The sequence below is a fragment of the Triticum dicoccoides genome, chromosome 2B (assembly GCF_002162155.2).
Source record: "Triticum dicoccoides isolate Atlit2015 ecotype Zavitan chromosome 2B, WEW_v2.0, whole genome shotgun sequence".
Classification (NCBI taxonomy): domain Eukaryota; kingdom Viridiplantae; phylum Streptophyta; class Magnoliopsida; order Poales; family Poaceae; genus Triticum; species Triticum dicoccoides.
Window position 1 is genome coordinate 780384872 of NC_041383.1, and position 17494 is coordinate 780402365.

At 45.8% G+C, this 17494-nt stretch overlaps 2 protein-coding genes and 1 pseudogene across 2 annotated transcripts; 2 read left to right on the forward strand and 1 right to left on the reverse strand.

The window, feature by feature from the left end:
* Nucleotides 1-2470: 2470 nt before the first annotated feature.
* LOC119361405 lies at nt 2471-4006 on the forward strand (annotated as a pseudogene).
* Nucleotides 4007-11914: 7908 nt separating this feature from the next.
* Nucleotides 11915-14281, reverse strand: LOC119361406 (ubiquinol oxidase 4, chloroplastic/chromoplastic-like). Its single transcript, XM_037626627.1, is given in 6 exon segments — nt 11915-12404; nt 12771-12818; nt 12937-13008; nt 13496-13718; nt 13884-13999; nt 14128-14281. Coding segments are annotated over 6 exon segments (750 nt in total). The 3' UTR covers nt 11915-12267.
* Nucleotides 14282-14399: 118 nt separating this feature from the next.
* Nucleotides 14400-15589, forward strand: LOC119361407 (exocyst complex component EXO70E2-like). The gene is made up of 2 exons (XM_037626628.1): nt 14400-14437; nt 14596-15589. Exons 1-2 carry the CDS (start codon nt 14400-14402, stop codon nt 15587-15589), a joined length of 1032 nt encoding a protein of 343 aa, XP_037482525.1.
* The last annotated feature ends 1905 nt before the right edge of the window (nt 15590-17494 follow it).

Below are 17494 nucleotides of genomic sequence, written 5' to 3' on the forward strand. Positions count from 1 at the left end.
GGGTTTTCCCCGTGTCGCCACAAGAGGGCGACATGGAGGGGGAGGGGTGTGTTCAACATTGTTGTTTATCGGTTGTGCTCTGTTTGTTGATGACTAGTTTCTTTGACTTGCATCACCTGAAAAATAATGTTGGGCATACTATGGGTGGAAGATGCCACATACAAGGCCCCAATATCAAACAACAGTTTGGCAAAGAAGAAGATCCCGAGCAGAAAAGAAAGAAGCCAGGAAAGCACTGACCAAAACAAACTTGACACTAACATTGCCATCATCATCACTCGGCCACTAACACTCCACCTAATAGATGGCCAAAACCACACACTGTCACTCACCGACGCCCACATTAGGACAAAGATAGAGTTAGGAGACTCTTAACATACTATTACAAAGTTCATCCTGGGTAATAAAAGTAGAATTATGTATCCATCCAACTACTGGTTTGGCCGGTTCGGAAATTTCGAAGCGTCTGTCTGCTGGTTTGGCCGGTTACGGCAGTGACCCAGCACCCAGGTCCTGCATCTATCAGTCGTTGTCTGTTAGGCCTTGTACAATGGGAGATGTTTAGGGAAATGCTTAGAAAAATAAATTGAGTTTTTCTGTCCTGTACAAATAGACACCGATGCTTAAGAAAAGTCTGATGTATTTCTCTAAGCACCTTGCATTGTACAAGGCCTTAGCAGCTAAATCTCACCAACTCTATTACTCTTTCTCACATACAACTCGGTTTGCTCATAACCCAGGATTTTCAGTTTCATCAAACTTCTCCACCTCAAACCTGATACCCATTGGCGCCATGGTTCTTTGTATAGCTGACATTGTGAAAAATTATCTAAGATTTACACGCGATCCCCAAGTACACGAACGGAACCTCCCTCCGCATAATACTAGCAATTCCAACTAGCTGGTCTTCACGTGATCTGCTCCCTTGGCTCAACCCCAAGATGCTAGATTTGCTTTGCCTTTCTGCCCTTGCCTTCCAATGAACTATCCATTGTGATTTTTCTAATTCGCCAGTTGATTTGCCTGCCTATCTCCGTGTCATAAGTGGAGACCCGGTCTCCTTTGTATTCTTCCAAACAAATCTCACCGCTTAGCTCCCGTGTCGCGTGTATCAGCAGCACCTCACACGTATAGACTGCACCAACCCTCATCACGCGGCTCCACTATTTTTATTTTTAGGCCAGTACTAGGCGCCGGCGCGCCGGCCGAAACTTTCGGCCGGTCCAGCCCCAGTCGTTCGATTCACATAATAATAACCGTCCAGATTGCATCTCTTCCCTTGCGCGTGGGTTAAAGCCTCCTCCATCCTCACGTACAGGCTCGTTGCCGTCGGTAGCTTGCTCGCCAGAGCCGCTCGTCGGCGCGCTCGTCAGAGCCGCTCGCTGGAGCTGCTTGTCGGCGCGCTCGTCGGAGCCGGTCGCCGGACCTGCTCGTCGGCTCCCTCGCCGGCGTCGGCCTGCTCGTCGGCTTCCTCGCCGGAGCTGCTCGTCGGCTTGCTCGCCGGAGCCGCCGCTCGCCTGCATGCTCGTCGGCGCGCTCGCCTGCATGCTCGTCGGAGCTGCTCGCCGGTGCGCCATGTGCGATCGAACTTCGCCATGGCCGTTGCAGCAAATCACGTCGCCGGACGCAGCTTTTTTTGTGGCCGGTTGTAGCGAAAATCACGAAGCCATGTGCGATGTAGCAAAATGCGACACCGGTAGTAGCAAAATACGATGCCGGTTGTAGCATATTGTGATGCCAGTTGAAGCATCTAGCAAAAAAGTTGTTGGTTTCAGCATCCCTGTGACAACGGTGGTCACATGTAGCAAAAAACATGGTGGCCATGCGATGTAGCAAAAAGCGACGTTAGATGTAACTGTGTGGGACGCCGGTTGTAACAATTTGTGACAACGGTGGTAACATGCAGAAAAAACACGAAGCCGTATGATGTAGCAAATCGTGAAGCCGGTTGTAGCTGCGTGGGAAGCAGCTTGTAGCAATTTGAGACAACGGTTGTAGCATTAGGGAAACTACGATGTGGGCTGGAGGTAGAAGAAGGGGAAGAGATAAGATAGAAAAGAGAACCAGATGCGTAGGACTCGCCATGTGCGGGAGCAGTTTTGCATGCAGCAGTTTTGCGGAGAGCCAGATGCGTAGGATCCGCCATGTGCGGGAGCAGTTTTGCATACAGCAGTTTTGCATGCGGCTGCGCGTGCGGATCGTGCTACATGTGCGGGGGTTTGGGTGTAAACGCGAGCGGCCGGCCGAAAGTTCGGCCGGCGCGCCGTTTCGAAACATTTCCCTTATTTTTATTGATGAAATGGAAACGGCTCCACTACTTGAACCGGGCCTTGCGTTCGTCGGTCGCCGTCACGGGGTTCCGGTATATCATTGTTGATTCTTCGTCGCCCGCCCGGGCTCCCAATACTGCACTTCACTCGGTGGTTCCATTCCACCCCTGCCAATCTCATCGAACCAAACCAGTAGCAGCATGGCGGGGCCGCAGCCGGGGCGGCTCGCTGCCGTGCCGGAGGGGAGTACGGACGGCGCCAAAGCTGACCACCCGCCGGTGGAGGGACTCTACCGCGACCAGATCCAGGCCGTCTCCGTGTCCGGCGTGTGGAGAAGATCGATTATCTTCGGTCATGGCGGATCCAGCCACTCCAGTGCTTCGAATTCTTGCCCCTCCGACAACTCCGGCTACTCCTCCGGTTCAGCTTCCGCCGTTGCGCTGGACCGCTGTGGCAACCAAGAGCTCACAAGGATTGCTCGCCAAATGATCAGCGACGGGTACACCGGGCGCATGGTTGAAGAATTCGTCGAGGTATCTCCTGCACCAGCACTCAAATTCGGTGGTAGCCCGGACCATGCCCTGAAAAATTGGTTCTCGGAGCTCGACGTCGACTGGGTTATCCAAATCCACGACGAGCCAGGCTTACGACAGCTGCTTCGAGACAAGCCGGCGTCAACCCCGCAAGATTTGGTCGAGAGGTGGATTCGGGCTCTTACCGTAATTGTCGCCAGTATCACTGAGTTGTTGTTCGCCTTCTACACTACGCCGGCGGTCGTACAGTTTAGCAAAGCGAGCATCACCGAGTTGTTTGATGTCGTGGATGTCATCATCATCGTCCTCGAAGCGGAGAAGCTGCAGGCCGTGCTTGACATGTTTACGTGTGTCTGTCGTGAGTTGTACATCTTAAGCATGTTCAACGATATTTTTTTTTCGGCAAAGGTTTTCGACGAGATAGGCGGCCCGTTCCAGAGACAAGCAAAGAGGCTAACAGAGATCACAACAAGCACGATGGAGGAGGTGAGGACACACGTGGAGGAAGATGACTCATGGGCTATCGAGATCCCACGAGGAGGAGGCGAGGTTCACAACAACACTCTGATTCATCATGGATTGCATAGTATCCATGAAGAATGCACACACTTCAATGCAAAACCCTGCACCGAGCCACTACTATGAAAACCTTGGTGGCCTGATCGATGGCACAATCGATTATCTCAAGGCTTTGCTCTTCACAAAATCGGAGTCATGCTCGGATCAAAGCCTCAGGTATCTGTTCCTGCTCAACAATTCCTATTTCATAGCTCGTGTGGTGTTTGAGTCATCGGGATCTTTCATTCCTAAACTACCAATGCTTCTTGGGGACCTGTGCTCTCCTGCTTACCAAAATTGAGATCTCCTGGATTGATCCATCGTTTGATCAACACCCCTTCGCTGGCTAAATTCGAGTCGGCATTTCACAAAACGTACCAGGCTCAAAAGTTCTGGAAGGTTCCAGACACTGGGCTCAGAAATGACCTGCGGAGAGCTATCACCGAGAGAGTCATTTCAGGTTACCGCGACTACCTGGAGGAGCATCCGGAGCTAAAGAAACATGTTGGCTGCCAAAGCAGCAGTCCGGAAGTTCTGGAGGAGATGTTGGGAGAGCTATTTGAAGGCTGAAAACTTCTTGAGGCATCAAACAGAGTCACCCCACAAATCAGATGCTGGAGTGATGTTTCACCCTTGTATTTGGATTCTTTTTTCCCGTTCCTTTTGAGGTGAAGTTGTATTCTGAATCCTGTTGGTGGCTTAATAAGCGCCGGATACTAGGCACCAGCCGCGGTTGTGTTTTTATTTGATTTCCTGATACCATGTCAAATACTTCCACATCTGCTTCTGCATCTCAGTTCTATACCCATGTTTAGTTCTGATTATGCAACATCATATATGCGCTTAGTTCCATACATATATGCACTTAGTTCTATACCCATGTCAGTGCACTTTTATGGGCTGTTTTAAATTTGATTTCCTGATTCCATTTTCATGTCAAAGACTTCCACTTCCACATCTGCTTCTCCGTCAGTTCCGTACATTACCTTTGAGCTGTATATTTTATAATCTCCTAGAGCGAATGTTCAAGCCTTTGTTAACCTTTATAAATATAATACAATAGAGAGAATCTTGAGATAGATACCCCGTGCAAATTAAAGGTTGTATGGGGACTCCACGCCTCCCGCTCGCCATTGCCCCCACCGCAGAGCTAGCCGTGCCGACCCCGCGAGATGCCTCCGAGGCGGCGAAGACGAGATCCAGAGTCCGCGGCCGCGCCACCTTCCCATTCCCCTTCCCCAACCCGAGTCCAAGAGACCTGCGCGGAGCTGGTGAAACTGATTTCGCCGCTCCCGCAGGCGATACTCGTGGCGACGGGGAATCAGGAGTGGGTGGAACGGGCGAGGAGAATCCGTGCCGCCACGGCGGCGTGGATTTGTCGGATCCAGGAGTTGAAGGCGGCGGATCGAGCGGTGGAGGCGGCGAGAGATCCAGCCACCAGAACGGCAGCGATAAGGTTCGCAGACGCCTGCCGTTCCCGTGCGGAAGGGGAGCAGAGAGCTCTAGCGAAGCGGATCTCCGACGAGGCGACAGCGGCAGAGAGGATGAGGATGCCTCTCTTTCCTCACTCCACATCGACGGCGTTCGTGCAGTGGGCGAGGGCGGAGGCAAAATCAGAAGACCCGCGCAGATCGATGTGATGGGATGCCTTACTGGGGGTGGTGCCATCCGGTGCGCCGCTGCAGGACATCTCGACTTGGCCGCCGTCGTCGATTCGAGGCTAAGCTTGGAGGTGGGATGCGAATCGGGTCAGAGACAGGATTTGGAGAAATCAACGACGAATTCTGGTAAGCTCCATGCCTCTGGTTTTTCTCATGATCATAGTGCTGCCCAGTTCCCTAGTCGCCGGCGGACTTCGTCGCCGCCGCCGTTTGTGGTCTCCTCTCCGGTGAGAAGCGAGATGCAGAGTACTAGAATTTGGGGGCGGGGCCCGGGTGTCAGCCTCGCTAGTCTTGACAGCCGTCCGATGCATACCAATTCGATCCTGACCACTGAGATGCGAGCTCCTACTGGCCTGGAGACCTATATCTCCCCCCCTGACGGCAGAACTGATCCCCACCCCCCTAGGGTTCGCCACCATCCCCCCCGCCGCCGCCATGGCAATCTAAATTTAGTCTGGATTCGGCGTGATCTGTTCGTCTCTGGTAATTTCTCGGCTGACGATTGTTTCCTTGCTGGTCCTTCCGATCATCTGTTTGAACCCAAGCAGTTTAGCTTCTCGCGTGATTTTTGGGCGAGGAAGACTGGCAAAATTCCTTTCGCTGCGATAGCTAGGAAGATGGCTGGATCTGGTCAAATCAGGCCAAAAGGGGGACGGAGTGGAGGCGGCCGTGGTCGCAATGATGCTGCCCGGCCTCCGGTCCCTCCTCCTGCACGTCCTCCAGTGACTGCGCCGCCGCTGCGTGCTTTTGCGCCAAATCCAAACCCCGCTACCATTCAGCAAGGACCGCCTCTGTCGATCTTCGCCAAGCCCCCTATCATCCCTATCGGGTCAAGCTCTGTGAATATGATGCACCCAGCTTTGGGTCAGGTGTACCCTGGTTTTTCTGCTCCCAACTACCAGTACCCTCAAATGTCCCCTTGGATGCAACAAACCCAATTCCAATTCCCTTACATGCAGCAGAATCTTCCTGTCCAGTTTCAACAACCTCAACAGCCTGTCAGTACTGGGAGTGCTTCTGGAGGGAGTAGTCAGGTGGGAACTGGAAAAAACAAGAAGAAGAACAGAACAGGTGCAAAAAAACAAGCTAATGCTGCTGCCACTGGGACCATGGATGGTGTTGTTGGACAAGGTGGTACAGATGTTGAGGAATTTATGGTAGATCCTAAGTACATTGGCACAATTTGCTACAACTGTGGCCTCCCTGGCCACTTTGTTGGCATGTGCTCTATCACAAAAGTCTGTTTTATTTGCAAAACACCAGGCCACCACATGGATGCTTGCCCCAAGTGGTATGATCCATACCCAGCTGCTCAATACTGGGGGAGTGCCAACACTGGTCTAGGATTTTTCCACATTGAAGCTGGAGACAAGAGTGATAGTAACTGGCTCAATTTTGGTAATGTTGGTCTGGTTGTTGTGGAAGAAGGTAACATTACTGCTGGTGAATTGAAGAGTTGTTTTGCTAGCATGTGGAAAACTAACTGGCCTTGGCAGATCAGAGCGTATGATGATACTCAATTCTTGGTCAGGTTTCCCCCTAATAAAAAGATTGTTGACCTAGTTGCTTTTAAATCCATCAATCTGAAAAAAGCTGGTGTTACTATCTCCTTCAAAGATTGGCATGGTGAACTTCCTCCTTTTGACTCTCTTAAAGAAGTTTGGGTTAGTATTATTGGCATCCCTCCTGTTTGGTGCTCTTGGCCAGTGATTGCCCAAATTGCTTCCTCTCTGGGTGTCATTGTCAATGTTGATTGGCATGAGATCTTCAGGAGTTTCTATGAGGTTGTCAAAATTCAAGTGGCAGTGAGGAATCCTCTTCAGATCCCTAAAGATAGACTGGTTGAGATCCATCAGGAGTTATATCTACTCAATTTTGAGGTTGATGATGATGTTACTGCTGATTCTCCCTCTCACAGCCACCCAAAGGGCCCCCCTGGTCCCCCTAGTGGGAACAATGGAGACAAGAATGCTGACAGGAACAGTGAAGGGATAAGGATAGCGATGATGATCTGCTGGGAGAAGAAATGGAGCAGGATGCCAACAATCAGCTTACTAGGAATGCCACTTCTGCTCCCAGTGGATCTAAGACTAGGGTCAGCTACTCGCTCCCTTGCACTCCTGTTGGGCGTTCCCCCCTGGGCTTTTCTGCTATGTCTAACTGCCAGGTGGCTCCTGTCACCAAAAGCTATGTTGATGCTGTTAAGAAAACCAAACTAGTGGACTGTGGCAACAGTCTGTTGGTGCAGTTCAACTCTGTGAGTAATGTCACTACCAACATTGGTGTCAACACTATGCCGCCGCCTGCTACTACATTCTCTTGCCCAGCTCCCCAGCCTCTGGCCAATAGGCCTGACAAAGGGAAGTGGGGCCCTGTGGTTGCCACTAGGATGAGCAACAGGATAAAGAGAGATGGTAAAAATGCTATAGCTAAGGCTCAAGATATTAAAAAAGTGCAAAACCTGGAAGTTCCTAGAGGTAGCACTGCAGCCTTTTCTATTAATTCATTTGCTTGCTTAGATAATGATTTGCTCTTACATAATGCTAATTTGTCTGGTTTAAAACTTGGGAATGATCCTAGTAGTTGCAATAATAACATTGACTTCATTAAGAAATTTGAGCTTGATAGGTTCTCTAAATTCCATAAAGATAACCCTGACATGTTTCTTCCTCCTGGCACTGATGCTGATGGTGAGGTTTCTGTTAGTAATTTTATTGACACTGAGAAGCATCCTTCCCCTAGCACTGAAAATATTTCAGATAAGGAAGAAGGTGAGCTCCCTTGGGTGGAAGTATCTCACCAAAGGAACAAAAAAGTGTCAACTAGAAAAAGATATAATAATTATAATCATTTCCCATGATTGGTGCCTTCTGGAATATCAGAGGCCTAAATGGCTCTATTAAGTGTTCTAGAGTGCAAGAGCTTATAAAAGCTTGTAGCCCTGACTTTATTTGTTTATCTGAGACAAAAAAAGCCAATTTCACCATACCACAGCTAGAGGCCATAGACTCTAGAAATGGTTTTGTGTGGAATTGGCTACCTGCTTCAGGTACTGCAGGTGGTATCCTAGTAGGTGTTAAAGAGGATTCTTTTGACATCCTCCAGTGTGAGATAGGAACCTTTTGTATTTCTTGTATTTTGAAATTTAAGCATAATAATACCAGATGGAGATTGATATCTGTGTATGGTTCTGCTTATGATGAGTTCAAGATTGATTTTCTCAATGAGCTTCACAGTGTCCTTGCCGGTTGGTCAGGCCCTACTCTTGTAGGGGGTGATTTCAACCTGGTAAGGGATTCTAGTGAAAAAAATACTGGTAATATTAACCAGCATTGGGCTGGTCTGTTTAATGATTGGATTAACAACTTTGGCCTAATTGAGATCAAAAATGCAGGGAGGAGATATACTTGGGCAAATAATCAAGATAACTTGATTATGGCCACCCTAGACAGAGTGTTTGTTTCTGTAGATTGGGATAGTATCTTTCCTGGGGCCTCCTTAAAAGCCCTACCCAGAGTGGGGAGTGATCATACACCTCTGGTTTTAAATACCACCTCTGGGCCCCCGAATGCTACTTCTAAATTCTTTAGATTTGAAAAATGGTGGCTGAATATTCCTGGGTTTGATGATGTTATTCATAAAGCCTGGAACACCAAGTGCAAAGCCACCAAAGCCATTGATGTCTGGCAATTTAAGATTAGGGCCACCAGGAAAGTTGCGAAAGGCTGGTGTGCTAATTATGAAGCTGACCATAACAGGAAAAGGCAGGCCTTGGTGGCTGAATACAATTGCCTAGATATACTTGCTGAATCTCAACCTTTGTCTCCTAACTCTAAGAATAATATGAAAAAAATTGCAGGCGAGCTGAATGAAATTTGGAGAAAAGAGGAGATCAAAGCAAGACAGAGATCCAGAGAGAAGGAGATCTTGGAGGGGGAGTATAACACTGGTTATTTCAAAGCTGTGGCTAATCAGAAGAGGAGGAAGAAGCAGATTACTATGCTGGAAACCCCTACAGGTCTTGTTGAAGACACGCAAGGTATACTTAAATTAGCTGTTGATTACTACAAGAATTTATTTGGCTATGTTCCTACTATTGACATTGACCTCCAAGATGACTTTTGGGATCATGATAGCATGTTATCTGCTGAGCACTTTGATCTACTCGAAAAACCCTTCTCTGAGGAGGAAATTAAGGCTGCTGTTTTTGGCTCATATGCTGAAGGAGCACCTGGTCCTGATGGCTTTCCTTTCTTATTTTATCAAAAATATTGGGATTTAATTAAAGATGATTTGTTTGCTCTGTTCAGAGATTTGGAGGCTAGAGAGCTTGATTTATATAGGCTCAATTTCTCCCTCCTTACTCTGGTCCCCAAAGAGCCTAATGTTGTTAAACTAGATAGATTCAGGCCTCTTGCCATGATTAACTGCAGTTTTAAAATCTTTGCAAAATGTGCCACCAATAGGTTTGGCCCTGTTTGCAATTTTTTAATTTCTCCCAACCAGACTGCTTTCCTTAAAGGAAGATTTATCCTTGAAAGCATAGTGGCGGCCCATGAGGTAGTTCATGCAGTTGCCACTAATAAAATGACTGGTTTTTGTTTTAAACTTGACTATGAAAAAGCATATGACATGATCAGTAGAGAATTCCTACTGAAAATGTTTTGGAAGAGAGGATTTGGCCCCATTTGGATGCATAAGATTGAATCCTTGCTCTGCAAAGGTTCTGTTGGTGTTAGAATAAATGACACTAACAGTGAATATTTCATAGCTGGTAAAGGAGCTAGGCAGGGAGACCCTATTTCCCCTCTCCTGTTCAATTTAGTTGCTGACGTTTTCACTAGAATTTTGATCAAAGCTGCTGGTGCAAATTTGATTGCTGGTGTTTTTCCCCCCTCAAACCCGGCTGGAGTTGTCAGCATGCAATATGCTGATGACACCCTGCTCTTCCTAGATAATAATCTAGAGCATGCCAAAAACCTTAAGTGGCATCTGTCTTGTTTTGAGCAGATCTCCGGTATGAGGATTAATTTCCACAAATGTGATCTAGTCCCTATTAATATTGACAGTAGGGAGGCCTTGGTTTTTGCCCAAACTCTGGGCTGTAAAATTAGCACTTTCCCTATTAAGTACTTGGGTGCCCCCTTACATTTTAGTAAAATTAGAAAAGAGGATCTTCAACCTACTGTTGATAAGATCATCAAGAAAGCTGCTGGGTGGAGAGGGAGATTGCTCTCCTTTGGCAAGAGACTAATTTTGGTCCAGGCCTGCCTAGCTAGTATACCTACTTACCTCATGGGCTATATTAAATTTCCTAAGTGGGCCATTAAGCTCATTAACTCCCAATTAGCTCATTGCTTTTGGGATGATTATGAGGGCCATCACAAATATCATTTGACGGCCTGGAACTCTATCAATATGAGGAAAGAGTTTGGTGGTTTTGGTATTACTGACATAGGAGATTTAAATTTAGCTCTTTTAGCCTCTTGGATTAACAGATACTACAACTCTGAGGGCAAAATTTGGAAGAATATTATTGATTCCAAATATAATCCCCAGAATAGTAATATTTTTGCTTGCTCTGCTACCGGAGCTTCCCCCTTCTGGAAGGGAGTGATTTGGGCAGCTCAAGCTGCCAAAATTGGTTTCTCCTGGAAAGTGGGCAACGGCAAGAGAACTAGATTCTGGGAGGACCATTGGTTTAGCAATGCTACTTTGGCTACCCAATATTGGGAGCTGTACAACCTAGCCAATGAGCATAACGTCACCATTAATAATATTTGGGACGGCTGTAACCTTAAGCTTACGTTTAGACGGTGTTTTACCCATGAGCAGATGACTCTTTGGTTTGAACTAGTAGAAATTGCCAAATCCATTCGGGTAGTAGATGAGGATGACTTCCCTGTGTGGAATCTGAATTCCAAAAAGGTATTCACAGTTAAATCCTTCTACAAGTTCATTAATTTCCGAGGAGTCTTGCCTACTACTGCTCCTGCTGTTTGGAATTTAAAAATTCCCCCGAGGATTCAAATCTTTCTCTGGCTCCTGGTTAATAATAAACTGCTGACTAGAGATAATCTGAGCAAAAGACAAGAGGTGGGGGATCCCACCTGTGTGTTTTGCTCTGAACGTGAATCTTGTTTTCATCTATTCAGTGCTTGTGTGGTTGTTGTTGAGTTCTGGAGAACCACCTGTGCCATCACTGGAGTGAGTGAGGACATAAATATGATGTCTATCTCCTCCTACTGGCTCAGGGGGGATAGGTTCGCAGCCATTAACACAGTCCATGCGGCTGGGTTGTGGGCAATCTGGAAAACTCGCAACGACATGGTTTTCAATAATGTTTGTTGGCCTGGTATGCAGGCTATCTGGAGGAGAACAGCTACAAATCTATCTACTTGGGGGTGCCTTTTCTCAGGAGATGCCAGGGTCAAGCTGGAGTGGGCAGTGGAAAAGCTGGAGGAGAAAGCAAGAAGCCCACCTCTGTTGCTATGGCCGAATCCTGGCTGAGGCGCGAAAGCCCCTGTTAACTTGGTCGTTTGGCTTATGTAGATTGTAGCTCCCTCTTTGGCATTAGTGCTTTTGTGCTCTAGCGCTTGCAAGTTTAGTTTTCTTCTCTTATTTCTAGTCTCTAGACTTGCGTTGCCTTATTTCAAGTTGTACCGCGGGCAGCGTGCCTGCTGTCTGTCGTGAGCTCTACCGATGTAACATACTCTGGTTTGGTTGTTTCGTTTCTTTTGAAATGGAACAGGGGCGCAGCCCTTTCTTTCTAAAAAAATAATACAATAGATTAATTGGACAGACTTAATACCATTTTCAATCCTCTTTCAATCTTGAGCTAAACTGACGATATACGCAACACGTATCGTCGTCATGGATTTCCCAATATCTTTTCAACAGCAAAAACTGAATCAGGAAAACATCAAGACTTTTCCTTCAACAAGCATCAAAACCCTTGATGTTACACAAACCACAACGCAGCTGGATTACACCGTTCATGGCCCGCGGTAATGCCTGACCAACGGTGCACATCTCATTGTAAATCTGTGACGCATTTATAAACCTATATTCTCTATGTAAGATACACAAGTACGGAAGTCTGGCTAATGTCTACATACGAAGAGAAAGGAGAAAAAGGATGGAATACAATATATCACCAAAATTTAGTATGATACTCTACGATGCTCTAGCACGGAGGTACGTACAACCGGTCAATCTTCATTTCCAAGGGACTTCTTGGCAGAATCATTCTGCATCAGCTTCTATTGAGCTCTGCACGGCGTGAGGAGAACGGAGGGTTTCATGCGTTTGACAGGCCTTCATTGTCTTGCAATGCTCCGCCTCATCATCCCGTACATTCACGAATACATCATACAAGTTATCTGCAATGGGTTAAGGGGAGCAGTGAGCAGTTCATCCATACTCATAATCTTTATGGACAAAGCATTAAAGGGGAGAGTCCAGCTTTTTTATAGGCGCTATATTATCAGCACAGAGGGTTAAGATCTGAATGGAGAGTCAGCAGATCAAGTAACATCAACTAAAATGAATCATAACTGTGATTTGGTGGGTTTTCTATAATACATGTTCCAGCAAAAGGTGGCAGCTAGCTCACTTTTCCAATGAACTCATGTCTTTTAACAGACTAATCAGTTGAATTAATTCCCAAAGCTACAGGCAACTAGTTAAGCCCTGACATTCTGAAAACCTTAACTCAGTAAAAGTGCCAGGGGGAGAAAGAACTATACCAACTTTAGGCCTCCTAGAATTTGGAGCTCTTGATGTTTGAAACTCATCTGGGAAACAAGCCATGCAAGCAATAAGCATAGATATTAATGTTTAATAGTATGAAGCATAAAATAAATACAGGTTAAGGTACATCTAGAAAAGAACACAAGTGAAGTAAGGGCCTACCAAACATGTAGAGATCCTCATTCATGTAATAGTTTACAGCCACCTCTGGAGCTCGTAGTTTTTTCAACTCCTCTGAAATAAGAACGAGTAGCTGACATTATTACGGAATTGGAAGTGTCATTACAGCAAAGCAAACATGTTTGCATTGGGAGAACACATTAACTGAGTTAGCAGCTTTCCCAGTGCCCAGGTAGGTAGGCACCAAAACTATGATTTAAGCAAACAGCAATCAATGGTTTGTATGATTTAAGCTTTCCATTTTTTGTTAGGATTAGGAAGGGCAGATTTAAATATAGGTTAAAGGATAATGATACAACTTGCAAAATGGATTCGATTACAAAGTTGCAATGATTTGGCCCTCAACCCCTCAGCTCAAAAAATTCTGAACAGAAGGTTAAATACTTCAAATCAAACATGGGAAACAAGAGATAACCAACTTGACTATATAAGCTAATACTCTGTATTCAATAGGCAGGGTGCTGCTATTCCATAAAATCCTAGATAGATACAGAACTTGCACAACAGGAAGAATTTACTTAACCCACTAAAGCTGCCTTACCTCCATTGAGCTTAAGGAACTTGTCATAAGTTGAGTATGCATGCCTCTCAACACATTCTGAAAAGTGGTCTGCACATAGATATCCGAGTTTAGAGCAGCTTTACCATCACAAAAACACAGTAACAAAAAAAGAAACATCTACTTCATGAGTAGAATTAATATGTACACTCACACTAAACCGTGCAAGAAAGCGATCAATCCATACAGAGTTGCCACCCAATGCCTGATATGAACCGGGAGAAGGAAGAAAATAAGAAATATGCAATAACATAATCCAACAGAAAACTATATAGATCAAAAGCTGAAGTTAAGGGCTGAGAAGAAAAGAGGGTGTATTCATTTTGACATGACACTGACGGAACAGACATATAAAAGATTTTAAACATACCTCCATGATTAAGAGGTGATGGAACTCATTCATGCTTTCAGCAAAGTGCACTTTGATGTTATCAGCTCTTGTCGACCACCCAAAGGTCTCGTACAAGTGAAGCACCGATATAAATGCTGTTAAAAAACAATCAGCCAGTCAACAAAACAGTAACTAAACTGGCATGACAGGACCATACATATGTGCAGGCAAAATTCAGTGACCTGCGTGCAACTGAGAGATGTGTAAGACAAGAGACCCTCACCGAAAAAGGGCACCCTGGCGATGGTCTCGAGCACGAAGAACCGGGCGTAGTCGCGGTCGCGGTACAGAATATCCAGTATCAGGATGACAGTATCCTGCGGTGCGAACACAGCAAACGGCGCGGCGGCGGGAGTGCGGAGAATGGAGGGTTTCATGCGTTTGACAGGCCTTCATCGTTTTCAAATGATCTGCCTCATCGTCTTGTACATTGACGAATACATCGTACAAGTTATCTGCAATGGGATAAGGGAAGCACTACTCTTCAACTACACCATGGATATGTGTTATGCAGAGGAATTGCTTTTCAGTCAGTAATGATTTGAGGTAGATTCTGTTAAGTTTGAATCCCCCACATTAAGCATGAACCATGAACTCACCTTAAATTTTCAAACAAAAGCAGCAACCGGAAAAGCCTCAGCTAAGCTGCGCCTTTGGGCACCACGAGTAGTAATGTAATCATTACCGCCAGCATCACCAAGTTGGTATGTGCCTTCCCCCACCGGGCGACGGCGGTCGCGCTGTTTGGCAAAGCGAGCATCACCGAGTTGCTCGACGTCGTGGATGTCATCATCACCGTTCTCGAAACGGAGAAGCTACGCGCCGTGCTTGACATGTTTACCTGTGTCTGTGGTGTGTCGCACATATTTACGCCGGTCCTGATCTCTCCAAAACACCCAAGCGTTTTGAACGAGTTAGGCGGCATGTTAGAAAGGCAAGGAAACAGGCTAAGCGAGGTCATATCAAGCACGATGGAGGAGGTGAGGAAACTCGTGGAGGAAGATGACTCATGGGCTATCGAGATCCCACGAGGAGGAGGCGAGGTTCACAACAACACTCGGTTCATCATGGATTGCATAGTATCCATGTCGAATGCGTGGACTTCAATGGGAAGCCCTGCACTGAGATGCAATTTTGGAAACCTTGATAGCCTGATCTATCGCACAATCGGTTATCTCAAGGGTCTGCTTTACACAAAATCGGGGTCATGCTCGGATCAAAGCCTCCGGTATCTGTTTCTGCTCAATAATTCCTATTTCATAGCTCATGTGTTCTCTCAGTCATCAGGATCTTTCAATCCTCTGATGTCGAACCTCCTGACACTTAAATTGGCACCTGCATCTGAGTGTAGGAAGTACATGGATAGTTATCTCGATGTTTCATGGGGACATGTGCTCTCTTGCATACCAAAATCGAGATTTCCTGGACCCATCCATCGTTGGATCAACACCTCTTCACTGGTGAAATTCGAGTCAGCATTTCACAAAACGTACCAGACTCAGAAGTTGTGGAAGGTTCCGGACCCTGAGCTTAGAGATGCGCTGCGGATGGCTATTACCGAAAGAGTCATTTCAGGTTACCGTGACTACCTGGAGGAGCATCCGGAGCTAGGGAAACACGTTGGCTGCCAAAGCAGCAGTCCTGAAGTTTTGGAGGGGATGTTGGGAGAGCTATTTGAAGGATGAAAACTGCTCGATTTATGAAACAGGGTCACCCGACAAATCAGAGGCCAGAGTAATGTTTCATCGTTGTATTTGAATTATTATTATTTTTCCTTCTGAAATGAACTTGTACTCTGAATTTCGTTGGTAGCTTAATAAGCGCCAGATACTGTATTAACTGGGCACCGGCCGCGCTTGTGCTTTCAATTGATTTCGTGAATCTGGAACAAATACTTCCACATTATGCTTCTGCATTAGTTCCATGCATAGATAATTTCGTCAACTTCTGCTTGCAAATGCCAGGATAACTGAAACGAGAAGGTAGCCCTGTACTTGTGAACAACAGTATGAGGAAATTTTTCAGAGTTATATGTGATATGTATAGGGTTTGTCTAGGTCTCAGTCGACTGAGACTTCGCGAAGTCTCAGTCGACTGATGACATCAGCATACGTATATGACATCAGCATATATACAAAACCAGGCCTGCTTTGTTTATGGAACTGTTGGCATGTTTTTTTTGCTATGGGCTGGCTTTGTACTTCTATTGGGCTTTTATCTCGTCTTTTCCCCTGTGATCTGTTGCTTTGTTGCCAGATCTTTTCTTCTTCTTGTACTTGGGCTGTACGACTGCAAATATAATGTGTGTTTTGCTATCCAGCTACAACCTCAACGAGTGAGGTAAAAATTTTGTTCAAATCATAGCATTACTTTTTGCCGGAAAGAATCTTGTATATGCAATACGATGGATGCTTGTATTATTTTTTATATGGGCATGTAACTTATTGTAATTCTTTCATTCATGAAAAAATACAAAGTATTTGAACACAAAGAAAAGATGTTGAAGAAAAAAAAATATTTTTGTGCTTGCTATTGCTTGCCCGCGAGCTATGAAGTCGTTGCTTGCTGTTGTTGAAGTACAGAAGGACAAAGGTCAAACGCATAGGTATATACAGTATATACATCATTTTTGTTGCACGAACAATTTTTTAAAAAGTGTGTGAGCATTTTCTAAAAATTACATGAGCATTTTTTAAGAACCGTGAACAGTTTTCAATTTTATGGACAGTTTAAAAGAAATATGGAATATGTTTTCAAATAAGGACAATTTCTTAAATGCATGAACATTTATTAAGAATTGCATGAAAATTCTAGAAAATTGTTCATCGCATATTAAAAAAAATGTTCACCGCATATTCGAAAAGTGCTCACTAATTATTAAAAGAAACCTAAACATGTATTTTTAAAGTATTTATATACACGCAAGGAAATGTATTTCTACTAATGGGAAATGAAAATCATATTAAAGAGGAAAAGGAGCAAATTAACTGCAAGTGTCCCTCTCCCGCCGCCCTCCGGCAAAACAAGCGTCGGTTGCAATTGAGGGTGACACTTGCAGTTGTGTGCCTAGCGTTAGACATGCAACTACCCACCCTCCCCTCTCCCGCCACCCACCGACAAAACAAAGGTCAGTTGCAGTCGGGTGCGTTGACATGCAGTTTCACTCGAGGACGACACTTGCAGTTGCATGCCTAGTGTCAAACATGCAACTCCCCCTCTCTCGCCACCCCTCCAACGAAACAAAGGACAATTGAAGTCGGATGGGTAGCCATACAATTGCAGTTTGGGGCAAAACTTGCAGTTGCGTGCCTACAGTCATACATGCAACCCCCCCTCCCTCCAGATGTCCTCCGACATAAGAAAAATATTAGTTGCAACCGGGTGGGTAGGCATGCAGTTGCAGTCAAGGACGACACTTGCAGTTGCATGCCTAGTCTGAGGCATGCAACTACCCCCTCCTGCCGCCCATCGATAGAACGAAAGTCAATTGCAGTCGCTTGTGTGGACATGCAGTTGCAGTTGAGGGCGACATTTGCAATTGCATGCTTAGTGACAAACATGCAACTACTCCCCCCCTCTTCCACTGTTCT

Excerpts from the sequence above, each read along its gene's own strand:
- LOC119361407 (XM_037626628.1), top strand. The coding sequence starts at position 14,400 with ATGGATATGTGTTATGCAGAGGAATTGCTTTTCAGTCA. Across the intron at positions 14,438-14,595 it reads GAGGAATTGCTTTTCAGTCA|CATCACCAAGTTGGTATGTG; the intron begins GTAATGATTTGA and ends CATTACCGCCAG.